At 47.8% G+C, this 27,070-nt stretch overlaps 1 protein-coding gene across 1 annotated transcript in view; it reads right to left on the bottom strand.

The window, feature by feature from the left end:
• LOC146197654 (Na(+)/citrate cotransporter-like) overlaps positions 1–15,678 on the bottom strand; it is a 37,656-nt gene extending 21,978 nt beyond the window's left edge. The window contains exons 1-7 of the mRNA XM_084596503.1: positions 15,535–15,678; positions 11,363–11,478; positions 11,135–11,268; positions 10,386–10,470; positions 5,938–6,072; positions 4,971–5,087; positions 3,545–3,625 (exon numbers count right to left, since the gene is read on the bottom strand). Of these exons, the coding sequence (XP_084452629.1) occupies positions 3,545–3,625; positions 4,971–5,087; positions 5,938–6,072; positions 10,386–10,470; positions 11,135–11,268; positions 11,363–11,478; positions 15,535–15,663 (797 nt within the window). The 5' untranslated portion in view covers positions 15,664–15,678. The remainder of the gene's footprint in view (positions 1–3,544; positions 3,626–4,970; positions 5,088–5,937; positions 6,073–10,385; positions 10,471–11,134; positions 11,269–11,362; positions 11,479–15,534) is intronic.
• Between the last annotated feature and the right edge of the window lie 11,392 nt (positions 15,679–27,070).

Raw genomic sequence — 27,070 nt, 5'->3', positions numbered from 1 at the left:
TGAAGTATGTGATTGGCAGCTCGACAAGCCGCAAAGAAACTTCTCTCGTGAACTGGCAGGTGTAGCGGCGTCTTCTTGTGAAAGCGGTTGTGAGGAAGCAAGGTGCTTGCGCAGTACACTGACACCTGACACTCGAATTAGTGCTGTTGCTGTCGCTTGTTTGGCGTCCATGGAAAATTTGTGCGATCGTAAGTGTAACTATCGTATTGATTCCATAATGTATTTATTATTTCATTCATTTGCTTGCACACTACAAAATACGCAAAATGACTGCTTCATCGCCTATCGCTTTTCGGCGCCACTTAAGATCATTTCGAGGGCAAAACGGATGGACGGGCTGTCCCGAGATTGCTCTCTACATGTTTTGCATCTCAAACTCATTCATGCCCGGCAATACGAAATGCATTGCTTTATAAAACAGTCAGTCATCAAAATAGCCGCATTGAACATCCGAGACAGCGAAAGAGTAACTGCTTACCAACTGAAATACGATTATTTTCTTTGGGAACTACTCATGCTAGCAAACAGTAGTTTTCACTTTTAAGTCCCGGGTAATGACGTTACAATCCAGATCGACGGCCAGTGCAGAGAGCAGGGAAACTGGCTTTCGAAGGAAAGCATGACAGGGCTCTGATTTGTATTTTTGCTGCTTTCTGGCACGCGCATTGATGTAGTATTCTGTGAATAACATCTTCGATAGATGATCGAAACTTAGGGATTGTTTGTTTAAAATGCCACACCAGTGTCAGTGGCCCTTTAAACGTAACATAGAATAACCGGTAGCTAACTTTTTTCTACCTAGCCGGCGAATATTAAAATATATATGAATTAGAGGCCGAAATTACCAATAGTACGCAGGTTAAGCACCGGCTAGATCGCAGGAGCTTAAAACGCAGACTCATCGATGACGATAAATTGCCTTTCTTTAGTAAACATTCGATACGCATATATGCACCTGCCATAGTTTTATTACCTGAATTAAAATTATCGCATTTTAGAAAGCACAATAAGCTACCTAACTTGGCGAACTTTATAATGCTTTTGTCGCGACATTAGAGTGCGGAAAAAATGGTCGCGATATAAATGACAAAGGTACAATTACTTCCAACGATCGTACATTCCAGGTTCCAGGTATTGTTCGCCGAATGATAATGAAAGTTTTAGAGATGCTGGCGGAAACACCACTGTATGAAAGCAAAAAGGCTGCGCGTATTTCATGTTAGGTTTATGTGTACGACTCTTCTAAGTGATGTACGGATAGGTATAGTATTGGGGGGATGCCTTTTTTTACGATTTGGATCATGAAACGCGTTCCTTTGTATTAGTCACTCCCTGGAAACGTTGGCTAGGCACCTAAATATTGCCCAGGAGGTACCTTAATAGGCCTTACAGCATGATCGCATTGATGACTAGTTTTGCATGTGCTCACCACGACACTTCGTGGAGGCCTAGGTTATGGCCCCTGGAAAAACTTGCGGGATTTGCAAGGGACCATACTGTAGATGTACGCGCCGATTATGCCAATACATGACATCGAAGCATAAGTGCAGATGAAAACAAGAAAAGGAAGGACAAGACAGGAAGCGCTTATACTTCGATGTCATGGATTACCAACACGTCCAACACGCCCAAACTGCCATCTCGGATAACTCATAGCGTGCCTATTCTGGCGGTTAAACTTGCGTATCGGTAGATGGCTGTCCCGACGGGAATGCGAAAGCATGAATCCTTTGCTGTTTTCTGGGCTTGTTGGTTCTCTCTCTTTTAGCCTCCATTCAACACACGCTCCCAGCCAGCGCGAGCCTTCTACGTATTCCTCGATCCTCTCGTATATCATTTTTCTCCGCTCTCCTGCTTTTTACTGACATGTATTCATATTTTGGCCTCAAGTTTTATTGCTTTGAGTTCTGCTGCAACCTGTTTCTATGTACATTTTTTTTTTTTTTTTTTTGCAGACTAATTTACTGATATCGCTGGCCTAACGCTGGTTTGGTTTTATGATTAATTGCGGATCCATGTATTTACTTACATTTTTTTTTGCTAGGATTCTCTGTATGCATTGTATGCCTGCCCCTGCCTAAAGTCTGACACTCAGCCTGGCAATATGTTTATAAATGAATAAATAGCCTCTCATAGGCTGCTTTCAGAAAACGCGCGCCCTTGCTCTCCTTGCCTCTTTCATGTTTATTCTTCGCTCGTTGCGTGATTCGTGCCCTTTCCATCTTTCCCAGTACCACTTCCAAGGCACGATTTCTCGTTATGAGCCCTTTAATGCTCTCACATAGAAAGATAAGTATGCTGCAAATTCAGTTGCGCACAAATGAAAGCAGTAAAATTACGAGACGGTATCTACACGCCCAAAGACAAGCGTACGTAAGTAATGTTGTAAAACTCGCGTTAATGGGGCTCCTATTAAACTCGAGCGCTAGTGATCCCATCCCTAAACACGACTGATGTGAGCTGATCGTCTTCGCCTGCTTCAACGATTCAGAAAGTGACTATTTTAAAACACACTGCAGCGTTCACAACTTAACACAGTGTCTGCCATCAGCGTAGTTAGACGCTATGTGGTTAATGCGGGATCATCCAAAGAACTGCGATTGTAGCGGATTATTGCAGTAAAATTGACAATGACTGAAAATAAGACAAAATAGTGAACCAGTTAAGTCCAAATTTTATGGACAGCAGTTTTAACTGCGAGGAAACAAAACAATATTAGGAAATGTTATGTGCGTATTGATGGAAGTTATCTATTCTTGCGAAGCATAAAAAAAGAAAAAAAGCTTTCTTTAATAAGTGCGTCCTGTGCTCGCAACGATCGTATAGTCAAGGCTGCCATAGAAAACCACCGGATAGTGTTTTCGACAATGGTTGCAAGAAAACTGTGGAATATTCTAAGATGGTATGAGCATGGGGATGACGTTGATTAGCAATATTGCGATTTTAGAGTTTTTCCTGCGTTTGTACTAAAGTAGTTAAAATTGGCATAAAAAATCGATGCTTTTTTTTATTGCAATAATAAGGAAAGTACAAGCGTCCTGAGAGTGCATCTGCCAATATATTAACTGTTTTTTACAATCCTATGACATGCGGACAAGAAATCGTTAATAACCGAAATTGTGTTTAGAAAGTGCCCCTGTCCTAAATACGGGCTATGATACTGTTCCGATCGATGGTCTAATTTTGTGAGTAGACGAAAGCTTTTTCAACAACTAATAATTTTAAATATGCACCCGTTATTTAAAAGTTACTCCCGGCTGACCTATTGGAAGTTCATTCGGCAACTAGAAAATCCTAACTATAAAGGCGCCCATACGCTGTGTGATGTCAATAAACGTTAAAGAACCCCAGAAGGTCGACATTTCCAGAGACTTCCACTACGGCGTCTCTTATAGACTGAGTCGCTTTGGGACGTTAAACCCCATAAACCAAACCATAATTTCAATGTAGTAATAATTATTCCCCCTTCACTCCTCTAGCTGCTTCAATCTTTCTTTCTTTCTTTATTTCTTTCTTTTTGTTAAAAATGCCCAGTTCTACTCACTTCATGGGTCCAAGGCTGTCGTAGCGGCGCTCGAGTTCCTGCTTGATTTTTTCCCGGGTCGACTCTTCGCTACCCTTCGGTCTGAAATAAGGAACGAAGACAAAGAAAGGAGAGAGAAAGGGCGAGATAGAGAACATTATATCTCCCGATGCACGTCCAGTAAGTAACCATCAGTGCATATTTTAGGCTTGCAAGTTTCATTACGCACTCAAAAATGGCATACTTGACAGATAACTTCCCACCCATCACGGGCATTAATTCATGAATTGAAGGAGTGGTAATCTTCGTCATCGACTGATAAACAACTGAAATCGTGAAAACGATTATTCTAGAAAATTCGAGTAATGGGCAAAAGTATCACAAAAACAAGTGTTTCAAGGCGCTGCGGTCTTGAAATACGTAACATTTTCCCAGTACCCAGTTCCGAGTTTAGGATCCATGATATAATGCTTGAGATGTGGAGTTACTTGCAGGAGGGTTTGTTTTATGTTAGTTATTTGGTCAACAACCACGTTTATTCCGAAAAAAAAAAATAAGTCTAGCAGTGAGAGTCTATATAGGCAAACACCATGTTTGAAAGCAAATGGTGCGCCGCAATCGGCTAAGGTGCAGGTTGTTGTCACAAAGTGCAGGCTGCTTTCACCGGGCCACGCGATGCTTGGATAGAAAACAAGCCGAATATGCAAATGCTTGAAAATATTTTCAAAGCGCACGCGCCGCGCCATCAATGCTTCGAACGCCTGCAAAAGAGCTTTGTCGCGCTTTTGCCAACCTGTTTCTCGCACCGCATAAATATGCAATGTACCGCATCGCAGTCGTATTCCGCTGCCAGTTGGCGGAAGGGTAGCACTGCACGTGTCCGGTGGGCGTCAAAGCTGATTAAATTAGAGAAAGCTAAGTATGCAAAAAACTAACGATACGTGGTTCTCAGCCTGCGATCCTGTGCAGCCGAACCTGCAGTTTGACTGCATTCACAAGAATTGCCCCCCCCCCCCCCCCTCCTCTTCCCGAAGCGGCTTTCCCGCTTTTTCACTTCCCGCACTTTCACTTCAATAACTTTGTAATCAGGCTCCGCTTTTCATCGAGCCAGTTGACACCGGCGAACACTGCAAATTACAGGGCGCTGAAGTCATACTTAATAAAGTAGATAAGAGCCCTCATTCTTCTGAACTTCATGGATCACTTTCAACCTCGTTATTTTTTAAGAAACTTGAGGTAACGTATGCCACTTTTTTCTGGTTACTCTTAGTACAATGAACTGCAACAAAACTTGACAGGTTATTTCGATTAGTGTTCAATGCTAATAAGCCAGCACAGCGAAGTGGACGCTCTCACGCATATTCGCCTACACAACGAAAACCACTGCTGACGTCAAAGCTGATGTCTCATAGGGACGTCATGTCCTGAAACGTGTCTATTCACTCACGTTAGCCTTGACACGACCCACTGTACATAGAGCCACGCCAGCAGGATGCAGACCATCATGGGTGGCACATTGTATACCATCCAAGCAAGGAAGGTCAAGTCGTCTTGCTTGAAGATTCTGTGCGGATAGAACAGAAATGCCCGTGGATATTCATGGTGACTGTGAGAAGGGGGATATGGATACATTATACGCCACATCCCCGTCAAAGCAAAAAAAAAAAAAATGCTGTATTGTTACGGGACACAAATTGTTGGGTTCCGTACATGGTGGCCACTACACCAGTTTAACACGGGAAACACGAAATCGCGCAATGACTTTCTGTTGTTAAAGAAATGGAAATGCAGGCGTCAAAAGGCGTAATCGAAAATGCCACTCTTTCTTTACAGGAAGGCTGTCTGCTTAGCATATAGTGTCTATTAATTTGAGTTCTTTTATTTTAATTTGCAATCCCCTCTAAACTTACTGCTATGCAAGCTTTATTGGGTACTTAATATAGACAATAACCAATTGTCAGAGGTGTGCCGATGTTCGCTCTGTTCCTGCTCCTTCAGACTTTTCCTGGCTACAGTTTTAGCGCGACCGGAACACTCTATACTAATGTGGCTCAGTGCTGAGTTCTACCTGGCTCTTCGTACATAGAAAAGGAAGGTCGTGAACACACACACACACACACACACACACACACACACACACACACACACACACACACACACACACACACACACACACACACACACACACACACACACACACACACACACACACACACACACACACACACACACACACACACACACACACACACACACACACACACACACACACACACACGCACGCACGCACGCACGCACGCACGCACGCACACACACACACACACACACACACACCACACACACACACACACACACACACACACACACACACACACACACACACACACGCGCGCGCGCGATGCCATGTAACTCACTCTCTGTACTGCGCCTGCAGAATTAAATTGGGTGGCGTCCCAATCAAGGAACCCGTGCCACCGATGTTGGCGGCATAGGCGACGGCCAGCAGCATCGCCTTGCGCATCTGGGTCACGCGCAGGTCGTTCTCGCCCCTAACAAAAGAACGAATGGAAGGAAAACCATCAGGCGCGCGGTGTGCAGTGCTGAACAATCCTGGTCATGGCTGACCGGAATCGTGGTAATAGCAGAATCACTTAGTTTCCAAACCCTAATTCCCTACGGCCTCTAGTCATCGTCAAAATAAAGGAGTTTGAATTGAATTGGCTGACTTAGAAGGGAATCGGCAGCGGCCGTGGTGTGATAATCTCAAGCTCAGCGCCACGAATAAAAGATTTACACTCTCCTAAAGCCTTATTGAAACAAAGGAACCCGAAAAATTAGTTTAAAGCTGTCAATTTGATTGGCTTTCTTTGCTTAAAATTATCTCAGGATACAATGTAAGCGTGAACGAAACCTCCAGGGAAAATGGTAAACTATTTGTGGGATATTAAAGTCATGTATTTTTACAGACATGAGAAAAAAATTGCCCGCGATTACGTTACTTCCTAATGCTAAATTTGAACGCAGCTCATCAGCGTTTTCACCTTTTCGATAAATTGAGGCAAAAATTTTGAACAAGACGCGTATGTACAATTACAGACTTTTTTAAATTTTTCATACGTATTCCTTCATGAAGCACTCCACTAACAGTTCTTGGCTGTCATGAAAGAAGCTTTGTGGTCGGAGAAATGAAGAGAGCAAATTGAGTTATCGGGAGGTTGCGGCCGCAGCGCGTGGGTTCATAGGAACGTTGAGTGAAGAACAGATAGTAGCGACTGACTGGTGGTGCTGACGCCGCTAGCGAGTGAAGCAAGTTAGAACGGGATGCACGCACCGTGATCCAGTTAGCGAGCCGGCGTTTCGGCAACCGGAGAGCACCCTCGCCGCCACTCAGAAAGAAGAGGGGGGGGGGGGGGGCTCCACTTTCTGCATGGCGGCGACACGTTGTCTGGACTCGCTAGCGGCGTCAGCGGCATCAGTCAGTCGCTGCTAGCACTGCCTCCGGCGACCCCCTCCCCTTCCTTTCCTCGTGTTCTCCGGTTGCTGCGGCGTTCCTGCCCCCACCATTCGCCGCTGAGTGTAACCCCCTCCCCCCCCCCTCTTCCTGCGAAGCTCCGGTTGCCGAAGCGGTGACTCGAAGTAGGGGGCTGAAAGGGGGCAGAACTGGTTACGAGGCCGACGACGCCGACGCGAAACCCGGGAACGGGCGCCAAAGAGCTGCGCTCTAAAATTGGAAGAGGTTTAGCTTGGCTATGATAGGACGTACATAGCGAGAGGTACTACGTTACCCTGTCCGAGCATGTTGTGGTCACTGTATGTTTAGCAATGAGAGACATTAGTTATGCACTTATGTATTCATTTTGCTTGACAGAGACGACGACTGTCCGACGATCTGTGAAGTAGTATGAAGCGATCTTAATTTTGTTTATATAGTATTTTGATTTGGTAGAGACTATACGTCATCTGTTACCCTCGACAGTCTGGCACCTCCGTTTGGCAAGTTTTCCTCTCTCTGTTCAGGCGTCTCCGCTGCTCTGTTCGCCTTCTTGCGCTCATTCTCTCTTTGTTGAGTATAGTAAAGTGCCAGGAGATGACCTCAGGATCGGAGAGTCTACGTCACTGTTTAGCAGCCACTGGACCCTTCTTCCCTGTATCCATGTCAAACGTTATGATGCAGCCGCCTATTGCACCTCCGCCTTATGTGCGCAATGCTGCACATACGACGCGCGGTTCAGGTGATAAAGCGGCATGCGGTGACGAAGCGCGCGGCGCACCTGTGAGGTCCCTCTGGTTACCATGGTATCAGCGCATGCGCACAACTGCTGATCTGCGTGACGTAACGCTGCGGTAGCTGAGAAGTCTCATTTCGGTGAAAATAAAACGTTTTGATGATGATGATGATGACGGCGACGGCCAAGCGTCCGCCGCACCTGCTGTTCCTCTCTGGTTGCCATGGTAACGGCGAAAGCGCACAATTGGCCTCTCCCAGCCACCGCGAAATACTCGACTGGCAGCCCAGTGCAACTCTCGCTACAAAATGTTTTCAAGGAAGTTTGCACAATTATAGTGTGATGAGGCGAAAGTGGCGAAAGCCTTTGCTTCAAGCGCCGCTGAGTCCTGCTTTGTGTCTGCTTCTGTATGCTGTGTGGTGCGGCGTTCGAGGAAGCGCCAACTGAAAGGTGCTGCCCGGAGTCTGGGATCGAACGCCGTGCGGGGTCAGCTTTGTATCGTTTGTATATGCGTGATCGCCTTGTGATGTCATCGGTCACGAACGAACGTGATGTCATGATGACACCAGTTCTGGTTATTATATGTTTCCGAATGATAAGTATTGATGGCATAATATTCGGTCATGACGTCACGTCGTGTCATGGTCGATGACGTCACCAGATGATGACATCACAATCTCGCGGTATCACGCGGGATCTCGCCAAGAAATGTGACTTCTTGTGGACGGACACTCAAGATACTATTAAGGCTTTCGTCTTCAAATACTTTGCGGTAAGGAATGCTGAAGTTGTGTTTTTCACTCGGTTCACCGGCTTTCACAGCGCTAATTTATGCATTAGGCTAAGGAACTGACAACAGACTAGCCCTCTCATTTCCCTCTTACCGGTTATCAGCAAAGTGTCAATTTCCTCTGGACGGCACTGCTGAATATTCAAATTCTCAATAGTCAATCATAAGTTATATGATCCGGAAACAAGCGGGCGCGTACGGCCGTTAGAGCTCAGATGTTTAACTATTGCCTTTGCTGCAGTTTGACCACTACTGACATCTCGCGGCATGTGCTACTTGAAAATTTTTGTGTGCGTTTAAGCCCTGCAGTAGTGGAGTTTCGTGGTGGAACACCTATATTGAGTCGACGTATATAGTCTTCTATCACGCGAGTAAGATGCAAGGTATAAAGGTCGAGCACTCAAACGCCATGTCCCAAAAAGGCATTAGGTGATAAACCACAATCAGACTGAGTAAAAAAAAAAGCCAAAGTAGAAGAAGCGAAAAGGTTTAGGTAACGCTATGAAACAATGTGTAGGTACATGGAAAAACAACAGTGTCGTGAAAAAATTGACAGAGATGAAAAGAGAAGGTGAACATTAAAGGAGGAAAAGCTTTTGCGATAAGAGAACAGGGGTGAAGGGAAAAGAGGGAACAATTATGGAGGTGAACATTACAGCCAGCTAAAAGAATCATGTGAAAAAATGACTGGAGGGAAATAAACAGTTGTAAAGATGAACCTAAAACCATTAAAAGCTGCTAAAAGAGTCATGTGAAAAGAAAAAAAAAAAACTAACAAGGAACAGTTGTAAAGGTGAACCTAAAATCATTAAAACCAGGTAAAAGAATCATGTGCAACAATGACAGGATTGAAAAAAAAAAACAGTTGTAAAAGTGAACAATAAAACCATGCAACGAATTGCATTTGGAAAACTGAAAACAGTTTATGACCAACATTAAATAAAAAATAAAGTTTTACCAAGCCAAATGACCAATATTAGGACATGAAAACGCACCAGAAAATTTACAGGGGTCTTCGAAAAACGCAATTTCACTCGATGAAAGCAAAATAGATTCAGTGCTCACACATCTCTCGCCATTTTTTAAGATGTGAAAAGCTTCAGCAACCTCCCTTTGTCTTATTTCTTGACTTAAACAAAAGCGTGGTTTTGCGCCAAATTGGTGTGCAGGGTACTTTGTTCTTTCCCCTCCCCTTGCCATCACAGTTCCCAGAAAGGGGTGCTAAATGCCCTCGAGCAAATTATGTTCTCGTGCCCGTTCGTTACAACATCTACCCGTCTGCCCAATGTAAAATCTGCCGAATGTGAGGGGAGTTTTGTACACCAGTCTTGAAGCACACTCGGTGAACTTTGTTTCGTGATTCTTTTTACACTGATGCTTGGTTTTCTTTCCTGTAGACGTCAAGGGGCAGACGCTACTCAACGTGATCGGTGCCGAGATAACCATCCTGACACCATGCCGGTTCGCCACTTTTTTCATATTTTGGGAAACACGATGAATGTAGGGCATCATCTGCAACGGCTTTTCCTTAATACTCTCTTCCTTATTTTTTCGCCCTTTCAGTTTCTACAACAAGATTTCACAGGCCAATTGAAAGGGGGGGGGGGGGGGGGGGGGGGGCAGCGGAATCCCTTGTCTGGATTCTCAAGGTGAGTGAAGATCAGAGTTGACGGGATTGCACATCTCGTCATTGCCATCATAAGGAAGTAACTGAAAGCACTTAATTTATCTCGATGCCAGGGAACATCCGGCTTTCATATTCAAAGTGGGTGTAGCTATATAGACAACGGGACAGCACCACTCAGATATGGCGCTTGGCTTGCAAGAGTAATGACCGCTGACTCACCCCATTACTTCCTCAACGACTGGAGGTATGGCTCTGCCAAGGGTTGGTGATCCGTCTGGCAACTTCATGGGGCTCATCAGTGTCACTGCACACAAGGAACAGGCATGGAACTTGTCACACCGACTGTTGAGTTCTTGAGGGAACGATTTGATTTGAAGAAGGAAGATATCTCACTTATCCTCCAGAGAATTAAAATTGTTTGGATATCTCACTTATCCTCCAGAGAATTAAGATTGTTTGGATGAGTACAGTGAAGGATTTAAAAACGAACTTAAGGGGATTATATTCTCGTAAGAAGTGCTTCTCCTGTGAAGCAGGTATTTTAGTGAATGAATCGTGGTCACCGGAAATCAGACTAAATATTATTAGAGAGTGCAATAAATAGTAAAGTATAGGGCAGATGCAAGGGTAAGACACCGCAAAATTGACTAAAAGGCGCTGCTGTTTGGTCGAATAGGGCCGATACGGAGATTCACAGCATCTAGTTCCACTTGTTATATATAATGTCAATACGTAACTCAGCTTACGTATGGAATTTATAACCTTAGATTATAAATTATAACCACAGCTAGTACTTTTCAGCAAGAAAGCTTTTGCTTCCGCTGATGTTTTAAAACTGGCGTTCAAAAATGAATCTCTAGTTGTCGATAGAATGGAGCCCATACTTTCACAAAACCGTCCAGACACCACTATGTGTGCTACCCTTGACAATCGATTTGGATAATCTGCTGTGATCTAATGACGCCCACCTTCGGCTTCTTTGGTGGTAACCTGGACTTGGTCCAACACAGCCATGACGATGGGAACCATGATGGAGGCCGACGCAGTGTTGGGAATCCACATCGACAGGAACATGGTGACCAACATGAAACCAAGCAGAAGTCTGGACAGTGGAATGAGCAAAAAAGTGTTAGCCAGATCTTTACGGCAATCTGTGGAACTTATCAGCACAGAAGTGACAAATGCGCAATTCTTGCCTCCGGTTGCTGGTTCCGACAGCCAGGAGAGTTTTGAGGGCCATGCGCCGGTGCAGGTTGCTACTTTCTACAGCGGCGGCCACGACCAGCGACCCGAACATGACGAAGCCGATGTTCTGGAAAGACGGTGATGAGATGAACCGACGAGGTCAACTATTTTGTCACTAAGCATAGATGAAGACCTGCCCTTTTCAGAAAACCAGAGTTGCAAACTGCAAAATTGTGTCCTATAGTTACAACGCTCTATGGACACTTCCGGCGAGATGGCAGCAGTTATCGGGTTGTAAAGCGCCCCTGTCTAGCCCCTAACCACTGGGTAGTTTTGGTAAGACTGCCTTTATAGCAGATAAAGCCATCGTCGCAGAAAGCGGCTATTACTATCCTATTGGAAAGTGTTTTTCATGTTTTAGTGTCCGCTGCACGTAGGACAGTAAACACAAGCACGAAGCAGGGCTCTGGAACTTTGATCGAGTTTTCGCGGGAATTGCAATTTTTCTGTACAATTTGTAGACATTTCTTTGTTCTATCTTCAATTCCCCACTGTGTTACATAGCTTGTAGCGTATGTGCACAGAAGTGTTAAAGAAACAAACGGACAAGTGTATATCGTCTAAGAAAATATTTATGACCCGTGCGAGACATCAGTAATAAGAGATGACGGCATCGACTTTTACATCGTCGGAGCGTTCGTTAAATAAACGTTGCCTTAGCGTCAGTTGCTTCTTGACCACGCCTGGCTCTGCGTCCTGACGGAACCTCGTCGGCGTGCAGGCGTCTTGCTATTCGCTTAGCAATTATTATTTTTAAATGTATGACTGTTGTCCCACACATACTCCTTAGCATGTAAAGCTTTCAGCTGCCACATTATGTGAAAGACCACCGACATATATACTTATGAATTCCCGCTTTAAAGGACAGGGGAAGAGGTTTTAGAAATTTACAAGTCACAATAAGAGAAATGCATAAAACTTGCAGGTAAAGATTGTGAAGCCTTTTTGCGTTAGCATTGAATTGACGACGCAATCGACAATTAAGATGCGTAGGTGTTCAGGCTTCTCCGCAGTGCACCGCACAATGCTGGCGCCGCAACGTTGACGTCATCTATAGTGGCGCTACGATTCAAGCGAAGAACCGATTTCCTAACGAGAGAAAACCAACGCCGCCGAATATATAGCTTATGAATAGTTGTTCGGCAGCATCGAACGACTCACGACAGCATGACGGCGAAGTGAGCGTAAAAATTCGGCAACAATGATCCCATTACGAATTTCTGCACGGTTCTGGCGCATGAAGGAGTCTACTTAACCTTTAATCTGTAATTACGACCTCATTCTAAATGCTAGCGCGGAACAAGTTTGCCAGCTTTATCTACAGCCTTCGTACATTAGAATCGTTGCATATTGTCAAAATGTCAAAAAGCCTCTTCAGTTTCTCTATAACAAATCTGTGCAGACATGTCTGCGTGGCCTAGGAGAGAGTCAAATATGTATTTTAATTAGCGCGGAATATGTATGTCTGGTATAGAAGCAGAGAATGTGATTCCTGACGAAGGTGAGAAAGAGATGTGGAAGAAAAAAAGATGTAAAAAAATTACCGACGATTACGTTACTTCCTAATGCGAAATTTGAGCGCAGCAAATAAGCTGTTTCACCTTTTCGATAGATTGAGGCAAAGAAATCGAGCAACGGCAATTTCCTCTCGGGCGGTGCACATATACAGATCCGCCGCCACCGATCTGGCTCTCTGACTGCCACCGCACAGGGGTTGCATTGGAGGAGGAGCGAAGAAAGGAATTAAGTTTGAGCCGGCGCTTTGACAACCGGAGACTCGCAGGAAGAGGGGGAAGGGGGGCGGCGTGTACACCCAGCGGCAAACGATGGGGGCAGAAGCGCGCGCAGCAAGCGGACAACGCGATAAAGGGAGGAGGGAAGAGATAGCAGCGACTGACTAATGCTGCTGACGCCGATAGTGAGTCAACCCCAGCTGCGGAGTTGGTTTCAGGGACAACGCCGATGCCGACGCACACAATATGATACCCTCGCTTCCGCAGCGCCAAGAACCAGGTCTAGCCGTGGGAAGGTGGTCACGTATTCGTCGACGTGCCGGGGCCTACGTGAAATAACCGGCGCGTCGGCAACTGAAGAGCACCCTATCCACCACACAGGAACAGGGGGGGGGGGGGGACCCTTCCCTCCTCTTTCTGCATGGCGGCGACGGTGTTCTATGCAGTCACGTTATCTTGACTCTCTAGCGGCGTCAGCGGCATCCAGCGGTATCAGTCGGTCGCTGCTAGCGCTGGGGGGATGAAAGGGGGGCGGAGCTAGTTACGAGGCCGACGCCGACGCCGACGCGAAACCCAGGAACGGACGCCAAAGAGCTCCGCTCTAAAATGATTGGAAATAATGCCCGCGCGCGCGACACACACACACACACACACACACACACACACACACACACACACACACACACACACACACACACACACACACACACACACACACACACACACACACACACACACACACACACACACACACACACACACACACACACACACACACACACACACACACACACACACACACACACACACACACGCAAGCACGCGCGCGCACGCGAATTTTGAAAGGTGTGCACAACCCCGCGTCCTTGAGGTCAGGTAACAAAAGGGTCATTTTTTAAATTACACCAGCTACACTAGTGTATAAAATCTTCTATACCTGCAATGGCTTTTCGCTACACTAATGTAGTTGGTGTAGGTTAAAAAATGGCCCTAAAGGCTCTTTCTGCCTCGTGCAGCCAAAGCTCCATCGCAGCAGGGACCGAGGACGTATTCAAGACGCAGAACTGCGGCTAATCTGAAAATAGTTTTGCGGTGGTCGTTACTGACCCCCAGATGGCTGCTTTATATACCGATTTTATTCCAGAGTTGCGTGTCTTACCCACTGACCAAGCTGCCACGCTTTCATCCCGCTCATCTTATAAACTCATAAACTAATTTGTGCGTGATGATATGTATGTGAAAATGTGCGACACCGATTAGTTTTTTCATTCATTTTCCCCTTCCCCATCCCCTCTTTGCCACCCTCATCAGGATAGCATGCTAGGCTCACCACCAGGCAGACACCTCCTGTTTCCATTAAAATCTCTCTTCCTCTCTCTCTCTGTTTGACCAAACTTGGTCGATGGATAGACACGCTATGGAAATCGAACCTTCGACTGCAGCGTCCAGAGAGGTTCCTTCTTAGAAGGTTCCTTGAGGGTCCTCTCAAAGGAGCTGCCGGAGTTGGCCACTTCGGACAAATTATGAGGCTTTGTGACGTCACACAACGCTCTAACCGATCACTATAGCACCTGGTCATGTCCCCTGCCACTTACCACATGTGAAAATCACGCTCGTGATTCTTCGCCCACAAGAAACGATAAACTCCGACGCCGGGTTTTATACTGGACGGGACCCTTGACACGTCGAGCAGAGCTATCGCAGAATTCCAAGCTGATCCGAACAAGTGATGGCATGGAGCAAGATTAGTTGGCACTAAAGAAGCAATTGCCTATCGCTGAAGTAACGCGCATTTGTTTGTACATGGTACATGCAGTGTAGACGTGGGGTCCTATATAGACTTCCCTGCTCGCAATAGTAATGTGATAGCATTGAAAGAATAAGGCTGTACTTAGATCGCACCATTAGTTCGATAATAAATGACCTCACTGTAAAGCTACGGCGCAACCACGAGAAAGGAAAGGGCAGGGAAATAGAGTCGTTCTCGGCGGCTGCAGTCCGACGATGAGGCTGGACGACTCGAGCGCCACAAAGCACCATCATCGGGAATGGCCTGCACGTTTACTCCAAATGGAAGAAATAGTCGTGTACGCAACAATGGCGGCGTTATGCGGCCGAACATGGAGCCCAGCGTATAAACAAGTCAGCCAAACCCATCGCGAATGCCGTAGAAGAAAAACTTGGGAACGCTGCCCTAAATCAATTGACGACCTGGCCTGGATACGGCCAATGAGTTCTGCTAGCACAACGTACGATCAGTTTTAGGAGGCGCCATACCGGCTTCGTGAATTGTTTTGTGCTGGCACATATACTCTCGAGTGAACAAGATATAGCAAAACGGTTTTCGCCTATGAGCAGCGCACCGAACACTGGTGCTTAGCTGCACTCACGTTGAAGTACAGGGTGGTTGTTTTGACGGTGGTCAGGATGCCGAACAGCGGGAACAGCACCAGCGGCATGAGCGCCGTCACCGGCAGCGGAATGGGCTCGGCTGTCCAGTAGAAGGCCATCCACAGCATCGAGTAGGCGCTGAGGCCGGCCTGCGAGGTGTGGGCCCACACTGTCAGAGGCAGCTGTAGGAGGACTCTTTTGGAGAACAAGCAGAGTGTGCGCCATAGGATATCGTGCCGAAATCCTTATTTATCAGTTGCGCAATGACTTTCGAGATTGTGCAACCCATGGCCATGTGATCGAGGTGGGCCTTTGTGTTCATGCACTTTTGGGGAAACTACGCCGTATACCGCTGGTGTTGCCATTTCCGGGAAGTACCACACTTTAGCTAAAACGCCTGACATTGCTGCAGATTGCTTTCATGTTTCATTCAGTGCTGTTCAAAATTCTGCGTAAATGCTTTCATCGACACCACTCTTCGATATATTTCACTTCAAGTTACCACTAAAAACACAGTAAACCGCACTGGAGGGGAAAGTTTATTGCTCTTAGTTCTAGCAACGAAGTTGCGAGCAGTACCTACCTCCGAAATTTCACCAGAAGCAGTTGATTAGTAATGTTTATTGACGCAAGGGCACATGAGGCCAACGAGCGCCGGAGACTGACATTGAATGGTTACTATTTGAAATGGCAAAACGCCATGAAATGCTGTGAATGTAAAAAAAAAAGATAAAAATGTCTACAGTAAATGGCTGAAAATATAATCAGAAGTCTAGATATGATGGACATAACGATGTGACTGCCCAGCACGCATTCAACTCAACGCTAATCTTTGCTAAATATAGTTCCTTTCTCAGCCGAACTACAGCGGATGCAGTTGCACAGTAGTCAGGGGCTTGACTGTTGATCCCTGGGTAGCGGGTTCAATCTCGGTCGCGGCGACCGCTATTTGATGTAGGCAGAAACAAAAGGGCCGCTGGCCTGCGCACTGTTCGTGCTCATGAAGAAAACTCCGTTTTCTATAACGCGGCCAAAAACCATAACGCGACCATGTGCGCCCCATGACGGGGCCGCATGCTATATGCGAGCTAGTGGCATCACTTTGGATGCCTAGCGATCACATGCTATTTTCGTATTGCCTAATAAAAGCATCGTCTTGCACCACACAGCAAATCGACATAGATTAGCTGCCAGCACCGCCTCAGAGCTTATTCAGGGAATTTGGGCTTTAACAGAAGAAACTGCTACCGTTAAAGGCACATTCACTTGATGGACCATCGGCCCACGGATCAAGCGTCATGTGGCATCCCACTTCCACTCCGTGAGGTGCGTGCCTTGCCCACAATTGTTGATTTAGCGCAGCGAAAGACCACGCCCATGTCTAGCCTTATTGTCGCGTCCTGTGAAAGTGAATGTCATAGGAGTGGCAACAATCGATCGAACTAGATTTTCCAAACGTGAGAGGCCATTGTGAGCAATGTCATTAACCGCTTGATATTCTAAATGTTCAAAACTTTCGAAGCAAGTCTAGGCCAGTCGTGCATAGAAAACTACTTTCATTTCTGTAATGTGAATAAATGTAAGGTTTTCTCATCTTAGACCCATCTGTCTCGGCAACCACCTCCCTATGTCAAAGCCCCAATCCCCGATGCCTTATCCGGTTTATTGAGCCCTTTTAGATTCATCTGTCCTAACTCTGTGGTGCCCTGTCCCGTAAGCATTGATCAATTTTTCCTGATCGAGAGCATCAAGTCTATACTCTTCACAGTTACCCAAGGTTCAGCCATATGCCAGCAACTTTTGGCGAATAGATGAACGTACCCTTGCACGAGGTACGAGGGCCTTCGTTTTTGTTTTTATTTCTTGTACGGTTTTTGTACGAAGGCTTTCGACGCAGCCGCAAACTCAGCATGCAAAATTACGCTTGCATTATCGCAATTCTAAACGCACCTTGCTTTCCATGTAGAACGGCAAAGGAAGCAGCAGCAGCGGCACGGCGACCACGTAGATGAGCTGCCAAGACCTCAGCAGGACGGCCTTGAAACTCATAGCCGGACTTCAACCCCGTTGCAATGACCGCAAACTGAAAATTGAATGGTTTGGTTTGGTTTGTGGGGTTTAACGTCCCAAAGCGAATCAGGCTATGAGAGACGCCGTAGAGGAGGACTCCGGAAATTTCGACCACCTGGGGTTCTTTAACGTGCACTGATATCGCAGAGCACACGGGCGCCTTGCTTTTAGTAACGCCGCACCAAAATATATCCGAAGGGGTGTTTCGCTCGGCTGATTTAGTTTATTTTGTTTTACATTAATTTCTTGCGCCGTACACACACATGGCCCAATGGCGACAACACTCCCTTTTCCCTTCCATCCATCGCCTCTTACGGTAAAACAGGACGTTATAATTAGCCATAGCGCTTACGCTTTAATGCCTCACGGCATTTACAGGAATTGAAACTGAGAAACCTGGGGGAGCCTCTCAAGCTCCGTCTCCACCCTTAAAGGCCCACTGTCCACCCTCCGGTCGAAAATATTTTCTTCCCCGGTGACTGTGAAACTTTGCCCCCAGAACGCACGGCCTCAAAATGTTTTTGAAAAGAGTAATTAATAACGCAATTACAGCCACCGCAATCACCCGATTCTGTCGTGTTTTTATCTCCTCCCGTTCCCTCGCAAAGGTTTTTCACTCTCCTGCCCGGTCGTTTAGCCTCCGCAAGAGAAATTCCCCTTCCTGCTCCGCGTTTCGCGGGAGGTGGGGCATGGTACTCGGCGTGCGCGAAACAACAACAAAATTCAGTCCGGTCGTGGCGAGGGAAAAGCGCGCAACGAGCGGTGGACACAATTAGTGGTGTATGCCCATCCTTCACCCATCAGACAGCGAGACGGACCAATGGATGTCGATTTCTTCTCCGACGTCAGCCTTGCGGCTCGTAGAGAACGGGAAAGCTAGTTTCCTGAAGGGGAGGATGAGAGAGCTTTGATTGGTATTTTTGCTGCTTTGCGGCGCGCGTATCGCTGTAGTTTACTTTCTCTCGCTCTCTCTCTCTCTCTTGCACAGACTATCTCCGATACCTGATCGAAGCAGTGGGCTACTTTGCCCTGACATAGCACAGCACACGGGCACCTTGCTTTTCGCCTCAAACGAAAGCGGCCACCGAGGCCGGGATTCGATCCCGCATCCTTGAGAACAGTGTCCTGGCCTGAAGAAACAGATTTTGGCATATGCCAGTTATAGAAGACGATTACGATGCAGACTGACATGGGTGATTGGGGAAGACAACGAAAGGAAACTGCGCCGTTTGGTGCTCACATTACTGTTTGCTGACGTTCCTCGGTGCCAGATGGCCTTTTGTGTAACGCTACGTTACAAATCTGGCGGAGGCAGTGCTAGGTACGATTCCAGTCCTGCATAATCTACCTGTCACTATGGAGCTTACTCCGGTACATCAGTACCTCGGCCACCACCTACATGGAGAGCCCCCTGAATGTGGACCCCCTTCCGACCGCTACCAGCATGACACAGTCTGAGACGGGCAGTAGAACCAGCTGCCATGACATCTGAGAGCAGGCTTCCCACCCATATCCTGTGTCATCAGCCGCGAACACCACCGTCCTTTCTTGGCGACGTGTTCGAGGACGGTGAGGATTGGAGACCTTCGAGCGTGTTGCTCGTTGCAACGGGTGGAGTAATGAGCGTAAGCTCCACAATGTCTACTTTGATCTTGAAGAGTCGGCACGGACATGGTTTGAAAGCTATAAGGCTTCTTTTCTATCCTGGGAAGCCTTCTGTCGTGATTTGAAGGCCACTTCCTCGAGTGCCGACCGCTGGGGCGAGCAGAAGCTGCGCTACACTCGCGCAGCCAGTGCCAGAAAGAGAGCGTGCGTATTTTCTTTGATGGCGTGGTACGTCCTTTCAAGCGCGAACCCATGTATAACGAAAAAAAAGAAGCTTCGCCACCTGATGCATGGCGTAAAGCAAGATCTTTTTGCAAAGTCTTCTGCATAGCCCACCTCGCACTGTGGCGGAGTTTCTTAATGAGTAAAACAGACGCTTGGGCAAGTTGGTAGTCCATTGAGGGTAAACAGCGCAAAAAAGACGAGGACGAAAGAAGTACACAAACGAGGCTGCCACCACGGAGGAAACATTGCAACACGGAGCACGAAAACATAACTGTGACATCAATATCATTATATCATTGGGCCCGACGCATCCTCTATGCATGTCTGCAGCGAACCGGACGCGTTACGCACCTTATCCGATCAGTCGTATAGAGAGAAACTTCAAGCCTTTCGGATGCCTTGAAACACGCCATCTTTTCCTTCAATGGATGGAGTCGTCCGGGACGACGTGCGTATACAGCTGCACACGTGCCTGATATTCCCTACCAGTTCGACGCGAGGCCTACATACGCGTCTGTCCTACGCAAGGCTCCAACGCCGGACTTTAGTATCAACGCTGCAGATCCAGTAATTAGGCCGCAGGGTCCTCCTCGCTATTCCACTCCGCCAACTTACCAGCGACACCGTATGGCGGGCCCCGGATCATCGGTCCCTATGCTGTCATTCCGATGAAGCGGGTCACCTCTACCGGGCGTGCTCGTACCGCCGCGTCGGCCTGCGAAGTTTCGCCCCAGACGACACCTGCCCTCGGAATGACGAACAGCCTACCGAGGTCGCAAGCTACCTTTCTGCACGACAGCCTCCAATCACGCCCGGTTACCAGGAGCACCAGTCTTCGTACCTTACCACCTGGGACCACTGGGAGTCCCTGCTGCACTCCGAGGATCTGGTTCGGCAGACGATCGCCGCAGACTCGGCTGCCGACGTCATGAACCATAGGCACATGCACGTTTGAGTGTAGTGGGGCCGTGCGGGGGCCCAGGGGCATGCATGCCCCAAACTCCTCTGTTTTAATAGTTATTACCACCACCACCTACCGTTCGCCAAGTCCCAGTTACCCCCAGCGCCGCTCTGCTAGTTCTCACCGGGAAAACTAATACTAGCAGCCCTCGGAGGCAGGGTCGCTGATGTTTAGAAATGTGAATATCTTCCGTCATCGTCAAGGCGATTCAACGAGATTTCGCTGGGGTCAGGTAGCGACCGCATCCGACATGCTACCTCCGATTTGTATGTAACGATTAATGAAGTTTGCTGAAGAAGGTATTCATGATTCGTAAGTTATTGCGCTCTGCAAACTCAACTAGTAACTCCCCCCTGCTATTCCGAGAACCAATGCCATAGTCACCTACTGCCTGTTCTCCTGCCCGCTTTTTCCCTACATTGGCATTGAAGTCGCCCATTAGAACAGTATACTGCGTCTTTACTTTCCGCATTGCGGATTCTATATCTTCGTAGAAGCTTTCAAGAAGCTTCGTAGAAGCCTGGTCATCATAACTATACATGTAGGTGCATAGGCCTGTACAACCTTCAGTTTATACCGCTCATTAGGCCTAATTACGATGACTGCCACCCTCTCATTAGTACTATAGAATTCATCTATATTACCCGCTATATACTTAGTGACAAGGAAACCTACTCCTAGTTGTCGCCTTTCTGGTAAGCCTCGATAACACAGTACATGCCCATCCTTCAGTACAGTATATGCCTCATTCGGCCTCCTAACCTCACTAAGCCCTATGGTATCCCATTTCATACCTTCTAGTTCCTGTAACAGCACTGCTAAGCTAGCTTCACTAGCTGGGGTTCTAACGTTAAACGTTGCCAAGGTCAGATTCCAATGGCGGCCTGTCCAGCGGAGCCAGAAGTTCTTAGCACCCCCTGCTGAGTCACAGGTCTGACCGCCGCCGTGGTCAGTTGTTCCGCAGCCGCTGGTGACTGAGGGCCGGGGTTTTATGGAGCTTATCATGAGAGGTCATGGCCAATTACTGCACCAGGGTGGCCAACTCCTGCTCTGGTGAGGGAGTGCATTGCCGGAGGTGTTCACCGGCATCAGGTCGCACCCCAAACCTGTTTATGCAATTCCATCGACACGCGGATTTTTTTTTTTAAATCCGTTGGAGAATTGCGCGGCACCGGGATTTGAACCCCGGTCCTCTTGCATGCGAGGCGGATGTTCTACCGCTACGCCACCGCTGCCACCGTTGATGTTGATGTCACCGCTTTACTCGACACCTGTGCCGATTGTTCAGTAATCAGCCATTGCCGTCTCCCTAGAAATGAGGGAAGTTTTGACGCACTGCTCTGGCCCCAGAAAATTCGCACGGCGGGGAGTCGCTTGATCACCTTTGCTGGCAAGTGCATAGCCCGTGTCGGCATCCGTGGTTTTATGTATGGCGGTGAATTGGTGGTACTTCCCGAGTGTTTGAAGGACTTGATTCTTGACCTAGACTTTCTGCAGACCAACGAAGCTGTCAGTGACCTGAAAGAAGCGCGTGTAATATTCTCGACGAAACGGGCCGTGGCGCGCAATGCAGACGAAGATCCGATACTGAACGCTTTGCGCATAGTGGACGATGACGTGAGGGTGTCAGCAGGGTTCAGTGTGCTGGGTTTTGTGAGGTATGACTTATTTCACGACTACGAGGGCATCGCGGATGGGCACGTACCCGCTGCTGCTCGTCAACTCCATAACGGCTGTGCTACTGTTAAATAAATTGGTTCACAGGAAGGGAAAGGCGCAGTAACTGTCACACTTGCTCTGTGGACACCCGAACCGCGCCGTAAGGGAAGGGAGGGAGGTGGGAATGAAAGTGGAAAGAGAGAAAGAGGAGCCGTAGTGGAGGGCTACGGAGTAATTTCGACCACCTGGGGATCTTTAACGTGCGCTGACATCGCACAGCACACGGACGCCACTTCGTTTCGCCTCCATCGAAACGCAGCCGCCGAGGCCGGGATTCGATCCCGGGAACTCCGGCACAGCAGTCGGGCGTCTTACCACTGCACCACCCCGGCGGGGCTGCTACTGTCCTCCTGATGAATTTCGCTAAGGAGATGTGGCACCTCGCCAAGGACACGGCTGTTGCCTTCCTTCATGATGTTACTGTCTTGCCTCATTTATACGCCGCAGGGGCCAGCCCACATGAGAGGCCTCACCTTGTTTTGCCCTTCAAACCGTTAAAATTATCCCGGACTTGACGCCCGATCAGATGACTCTTTTCCCGGCTCTTCTGACCGGTTTCGCAGATTGCTTCGCTACGGGCTCCAAGGTCGGTCGTACTCCTGTCAACAAGCATTGCGTCACCGATAGGGCCACGTTGTCGGTATGCCAACGACCTTACCAGCTTTCTTCTAAGGGACGTGAATCCATTAAAACAAGTGGATGAAATGCTTGCGGACGACGTGATCCAGCCTATCGACGAGCACATTGGCGTCGCCAATGACCCTCGTCAAAAAGAAAGATAGTACCTTGAGATTCTGAGTCGATTTTCGGAAACTAAACGCGAACAAAAAGTCTATCCGCACCCCTGGATTGATGGTGGCCTCAACCGACTACGCGACAGATGAAGTCCTACCACGACCGCCCCGCTGACTGATCTTCAGACTGATCGGTGCTCCGGTGTTATCCTTCCGTATCAACCTAGCACACTGTCTGTCATTCTGCTCCTAGTCGGCTGCATCGCGGCGATGCTACAAAAAAAAAAAAAGGGGGGGGGGGGGGGGGGGGGGGGGGGACAATGACGCATGTCATTTATAGAAGACGCCGGAGGCTGACACGATCGGGGATGACGTTCATTGGTGCCAGTTTGCCTTTTTTATAACGTTACGTTACAATATTGCATAAAAAAAAAACGAAAAGGAAAAATAACGAACGAGAGAAGGAAAGGGATAGCCAGAGAGTACTGTCACTGTTTTAACGCCGAGCGTCATGCTTGGCACACAGTGGTCCACCACACAGTAAGTTGTGCTTGATAGTAGCCACAGCGTCGGGTAATGATGGCCGTTAGACGCATTGCGCCATCTAGCGAGGTTGACAAAACACGGCACAGCAGGACAGCAGTTTCGTGCGGCTCTAGCCAGGAAGCAGCAAATGAGCCTCGAATCTCAAATTAAACTTCGTTTATAGCGCAAAATGCGTGTCAGAAACGGCAAAAGCATTAAGAGGAGAACATGCAGCAACATTATCGGCAGGAGTGCGAGAAATGCTTTCGCATTACAGAACCTAAGCAAAATCGTATGCCCCTGAAATTTTCCGTGGTCAGCATGCGGGCGGGTGCGCGTTCGCAGGTTCATATGCACCCTGCTGCGAACAAGTTCAAGAGGATTGGTTTTACGGCTTTAACGCAGCTGCTGGCGTGTCATTTCGCAGCCTGCTTTCCCTTTCTAAACTGTGGGAGAGAGAGATCCAGCTAATATTTACGACCCACAGGCGAGAAAGCGACAGTTAAAGCTCTATGGAAATCGAAATTGTTCCCACTACGGGATCCTTAGTGGGATATTATTCATGAAAACCAATCGCAGGCCCAATTGTTTTCGGTTCAGACCTACCCGGCAAGACAATCTTTTTATCAGAAATGAAGGAAGGAGTTAGTGTTCCAACAGCTATCGTTAAAGAGCAAACTCTATCTCTTGACTATTGATAATCCTTCCATCATTGATGAAAATAAAGAAATTATTATTATTATTATTATTGTCTCGTTCTGACTGGCGTGCTTCGGTAGTTGTTTTTTCGGATTGAATTGGATTGGCACTGAGGCTTCCTTTTTTTTACCAGGTGGACCAGACAGGTCCTAGCCAAGTCAATTCCCTACTGTGACGGAGTCTGTCCCGCCCTGGCGCAACGTCACCAACACTATCTAGTATGCCTTATCCAGTTCTCAAGGCGTCGTTTGGTTGTCTCCACAGCCACATCCCTCTCATCCCGCTGTGTCGCATCACTGTTCACCGCGGCGTCTCCTTGCGGCTGAGCAGACGTGAACCTCAGCACCTGCGGCAAAGTTGACCCGCTAGGTGCTGGGGTAGCTACGAGGTCGCGATAGCAATGTCAATGACGACTACCCTTGCCGAAGTCTAAGATACACTGCTGTTTTCCATGAAACTCGTTGTATGTAACGGGCTATTTTTTCGATACCTCAAGCGAGGCCATGTCAGGTTCTCGTGAGGAGGGAAGACAGCAGGGAATGAGCCGACAGCAGCTATCCACTACAGTGCGGGAATATGTCACTGAAGCCCACTGAGCTTTGCGCAAAGGCTGTGGTTACCTGGCAAGCGTGTCCGCAGATCCAGAGAAGCGTTGGCCCGGATGGCGAGGTCGTTCTCTGGGCGCCGAAAGTAAGGGTTCCGAAGGAACAGGGTCGTAGGTATGGTCGACTGCAGCGTCACGAGATCGCCGCGCCTGTGAGCACGTGCCCACCCGTGGCATTCAGCTTCTTCTTTTCGCTTGCACACGCCACGTTCTTTTGCACAGGCGCTTTCCTTTTAACGTCGAAGTAGACGAAAGAAAGACACAAAGAGAAATATGCTTATTTTTCTAGACTTAGCAAAAAGAAATCATCACACATTTCTACGCGAAAAACCTAATGCAGTGTATTCCACTACAACATTCCGAAAGTTTCCCTCACTTGTGGAAGAAATTTCTTGCGCCTTGCGGGAAAGCGTGCGTACAATTAAGGATGTATGGACTGCATATGAAACATACCTGAGTATCCGTAAAACCGATATAGGGAGACAGGTCTACATTTGAACGTATGAAGCCAGAAACAACAATCTGTGAACCATGAATAGCCATTGATGTTCTGGCAAAACACACGAGAAAAATGAAAGGCTTAGCAAGTTTATTGCAAATAAGTATTGGGGACATTTATCAGGGCTAGACCTAGTTATCCGAGCCTAAATTTTGTTAACTATGGCTACACGGGCACAGTGACGTTTCTTCTCGTGCGAGCTTCTCGTTCTTCGTCTGTCCCTACCTCGAGCTGATCACGCTTTCTCTTCGCTGCTGCTTCTCAGCGAGCTGTATCGATTGGATGATCAGGCAGCCTGACGAGCTGCGCAGGAGAGCTGATGCACTCGGAGCGACGCGCACCTCAACCACAGTCAGACTGCACAACCAAGCTCAGGAGTAGTGGCTAGACCTCCGCCTAGTCACATTGTGGCAATAAGACAACGATGAGTCTCCGTGTCCACGATTGGAGCGATCGCTCGGTGGCCCCGGATAGTGCAGCGGACGAAGAAGACGAAGCGGGCAGTGGCACGAGCAGGAGCGATGGGTCCAGGCCCACTCCGGTAGCTCAAGGCCAAGAGCGCACGTGAATGACCGTGGATGGTGGTTAAGACATTTAGTAAATATTAAATGGTTACCGAGAAGTGTTTGGGTAGGAAATTCTATGCTTCACCCCTCACAATACTAGGTGGAGCCGTTATTCTGGAGCCACATTGCCAAATAACACTGCCCACATCCGTCTTGAGGTCTTGAGCATTGAGGTCATCGCAGCCGAACAAGGCCGCCTCCCAGTCTTCTCTAATTGTGTTCGAGTTGTGGGAATAGATGGATGTGATTGGTACGCCCAGACCACGTGGAAGGTGTCAGCCCCTTTTACACAGTACTGGTACGTGCCATCAAAGGATGAGTTGAAATGCGTAAGCATCGTCGGGTACAGTACAGTATTGGCGAGAATTTTGATAAGGAGGCGCTCGTCAAAACAATCCAGTCCCTTAAAAGCGCCCAGGTAGCGCCTGTGCTCGGCCTTGTAGTAATTGATGATGTCTTTGAATATAACGGCCACATTTTCTGATTGGGAGTAGGCTTTCAACGACAGGGAGATAGTCCAGGGAGAGATTGCGGGGCGGCCTGATCGGCCTGTTCGTTTCCCTTGAACCCCTTGTGACCGTGTGCCCAAATAAGTTTATGCGGAGTTGAATCTGCGTATCGGAAGCTAGACAGCAGTATGCACCTGGCAAGCGGGGGAGCCTATCCCACTCTATATTTCCGGCAGACCCCTCGCGAGTCAGTGATGATGTGTTTCGACTAGGGAATATTGAGAGCCAGAGTGATGGCAACGTCCTCCGCGTGTGTTGCGCTGTAAGCTTTGACAGTGAGCCCGTTAACTGTGATTGTATTGTGTGTGACTAGCTGTGGTGTGGGCTGGCAACGTCCACGTATACACGCGTTGTTGTGACCGTATCGCTCCAAAGCTACCGCGCGCGCCTGGCGACGACCGTTATGATCTTCTTTGGACGCGTTGCCTAGGACCCGGAGGGCACGTCTCCAGGATTTTGGCACTCTCACTCTTTCCTTAATGTGATATTCCGGTTTGATATACAGTCGGTCTAAGAGGCGGCGACCGGACGTGGTCTGTGCAAGACGCGATTATTGGTTGAGTAAGTGTGCGTCTCGAATTTCCCGGAAGGTGCTCACCACGCCAAGGGCCAAAAGTCTCTGGTTGGACGTGGTGACCGGAAGGTCGAAATTGAGTGGCAGTGCGTCGAGTAGAGCTGCACTCTAATATCTGAAAACTTTTATGAAACTTAGTGATTACCCTAAGCCAATGTACTAATGATCAGGGGAAGTTTAAGTCTTGAAGTATTAAGTTGAAAACGACACCTAAGAAAAATATAATAGGATTAAGTTGTCAAGCA

The sequence above is a fragment of the Amblyomma maculatum genome, chromosome 3 (genome assembly GCF_055883805.1).
Source record: "Amblyomma maculatum isolate TAMU_Amacu chromosome 3, ASM5588380v1, whole genome shotgun sequence".
Lineage (NCBI taxonomy): Eukaryota > Metazoa > Arthropoda > Arachnida > Ixodida > Ixodidae > Amblyomma > Amblyomma maculatum.
The sequence above is the reverse complement of the archived record's forward strand: the minus strand, read 5'-3'. Positions and strand labels throughout refer to the sequence as shown.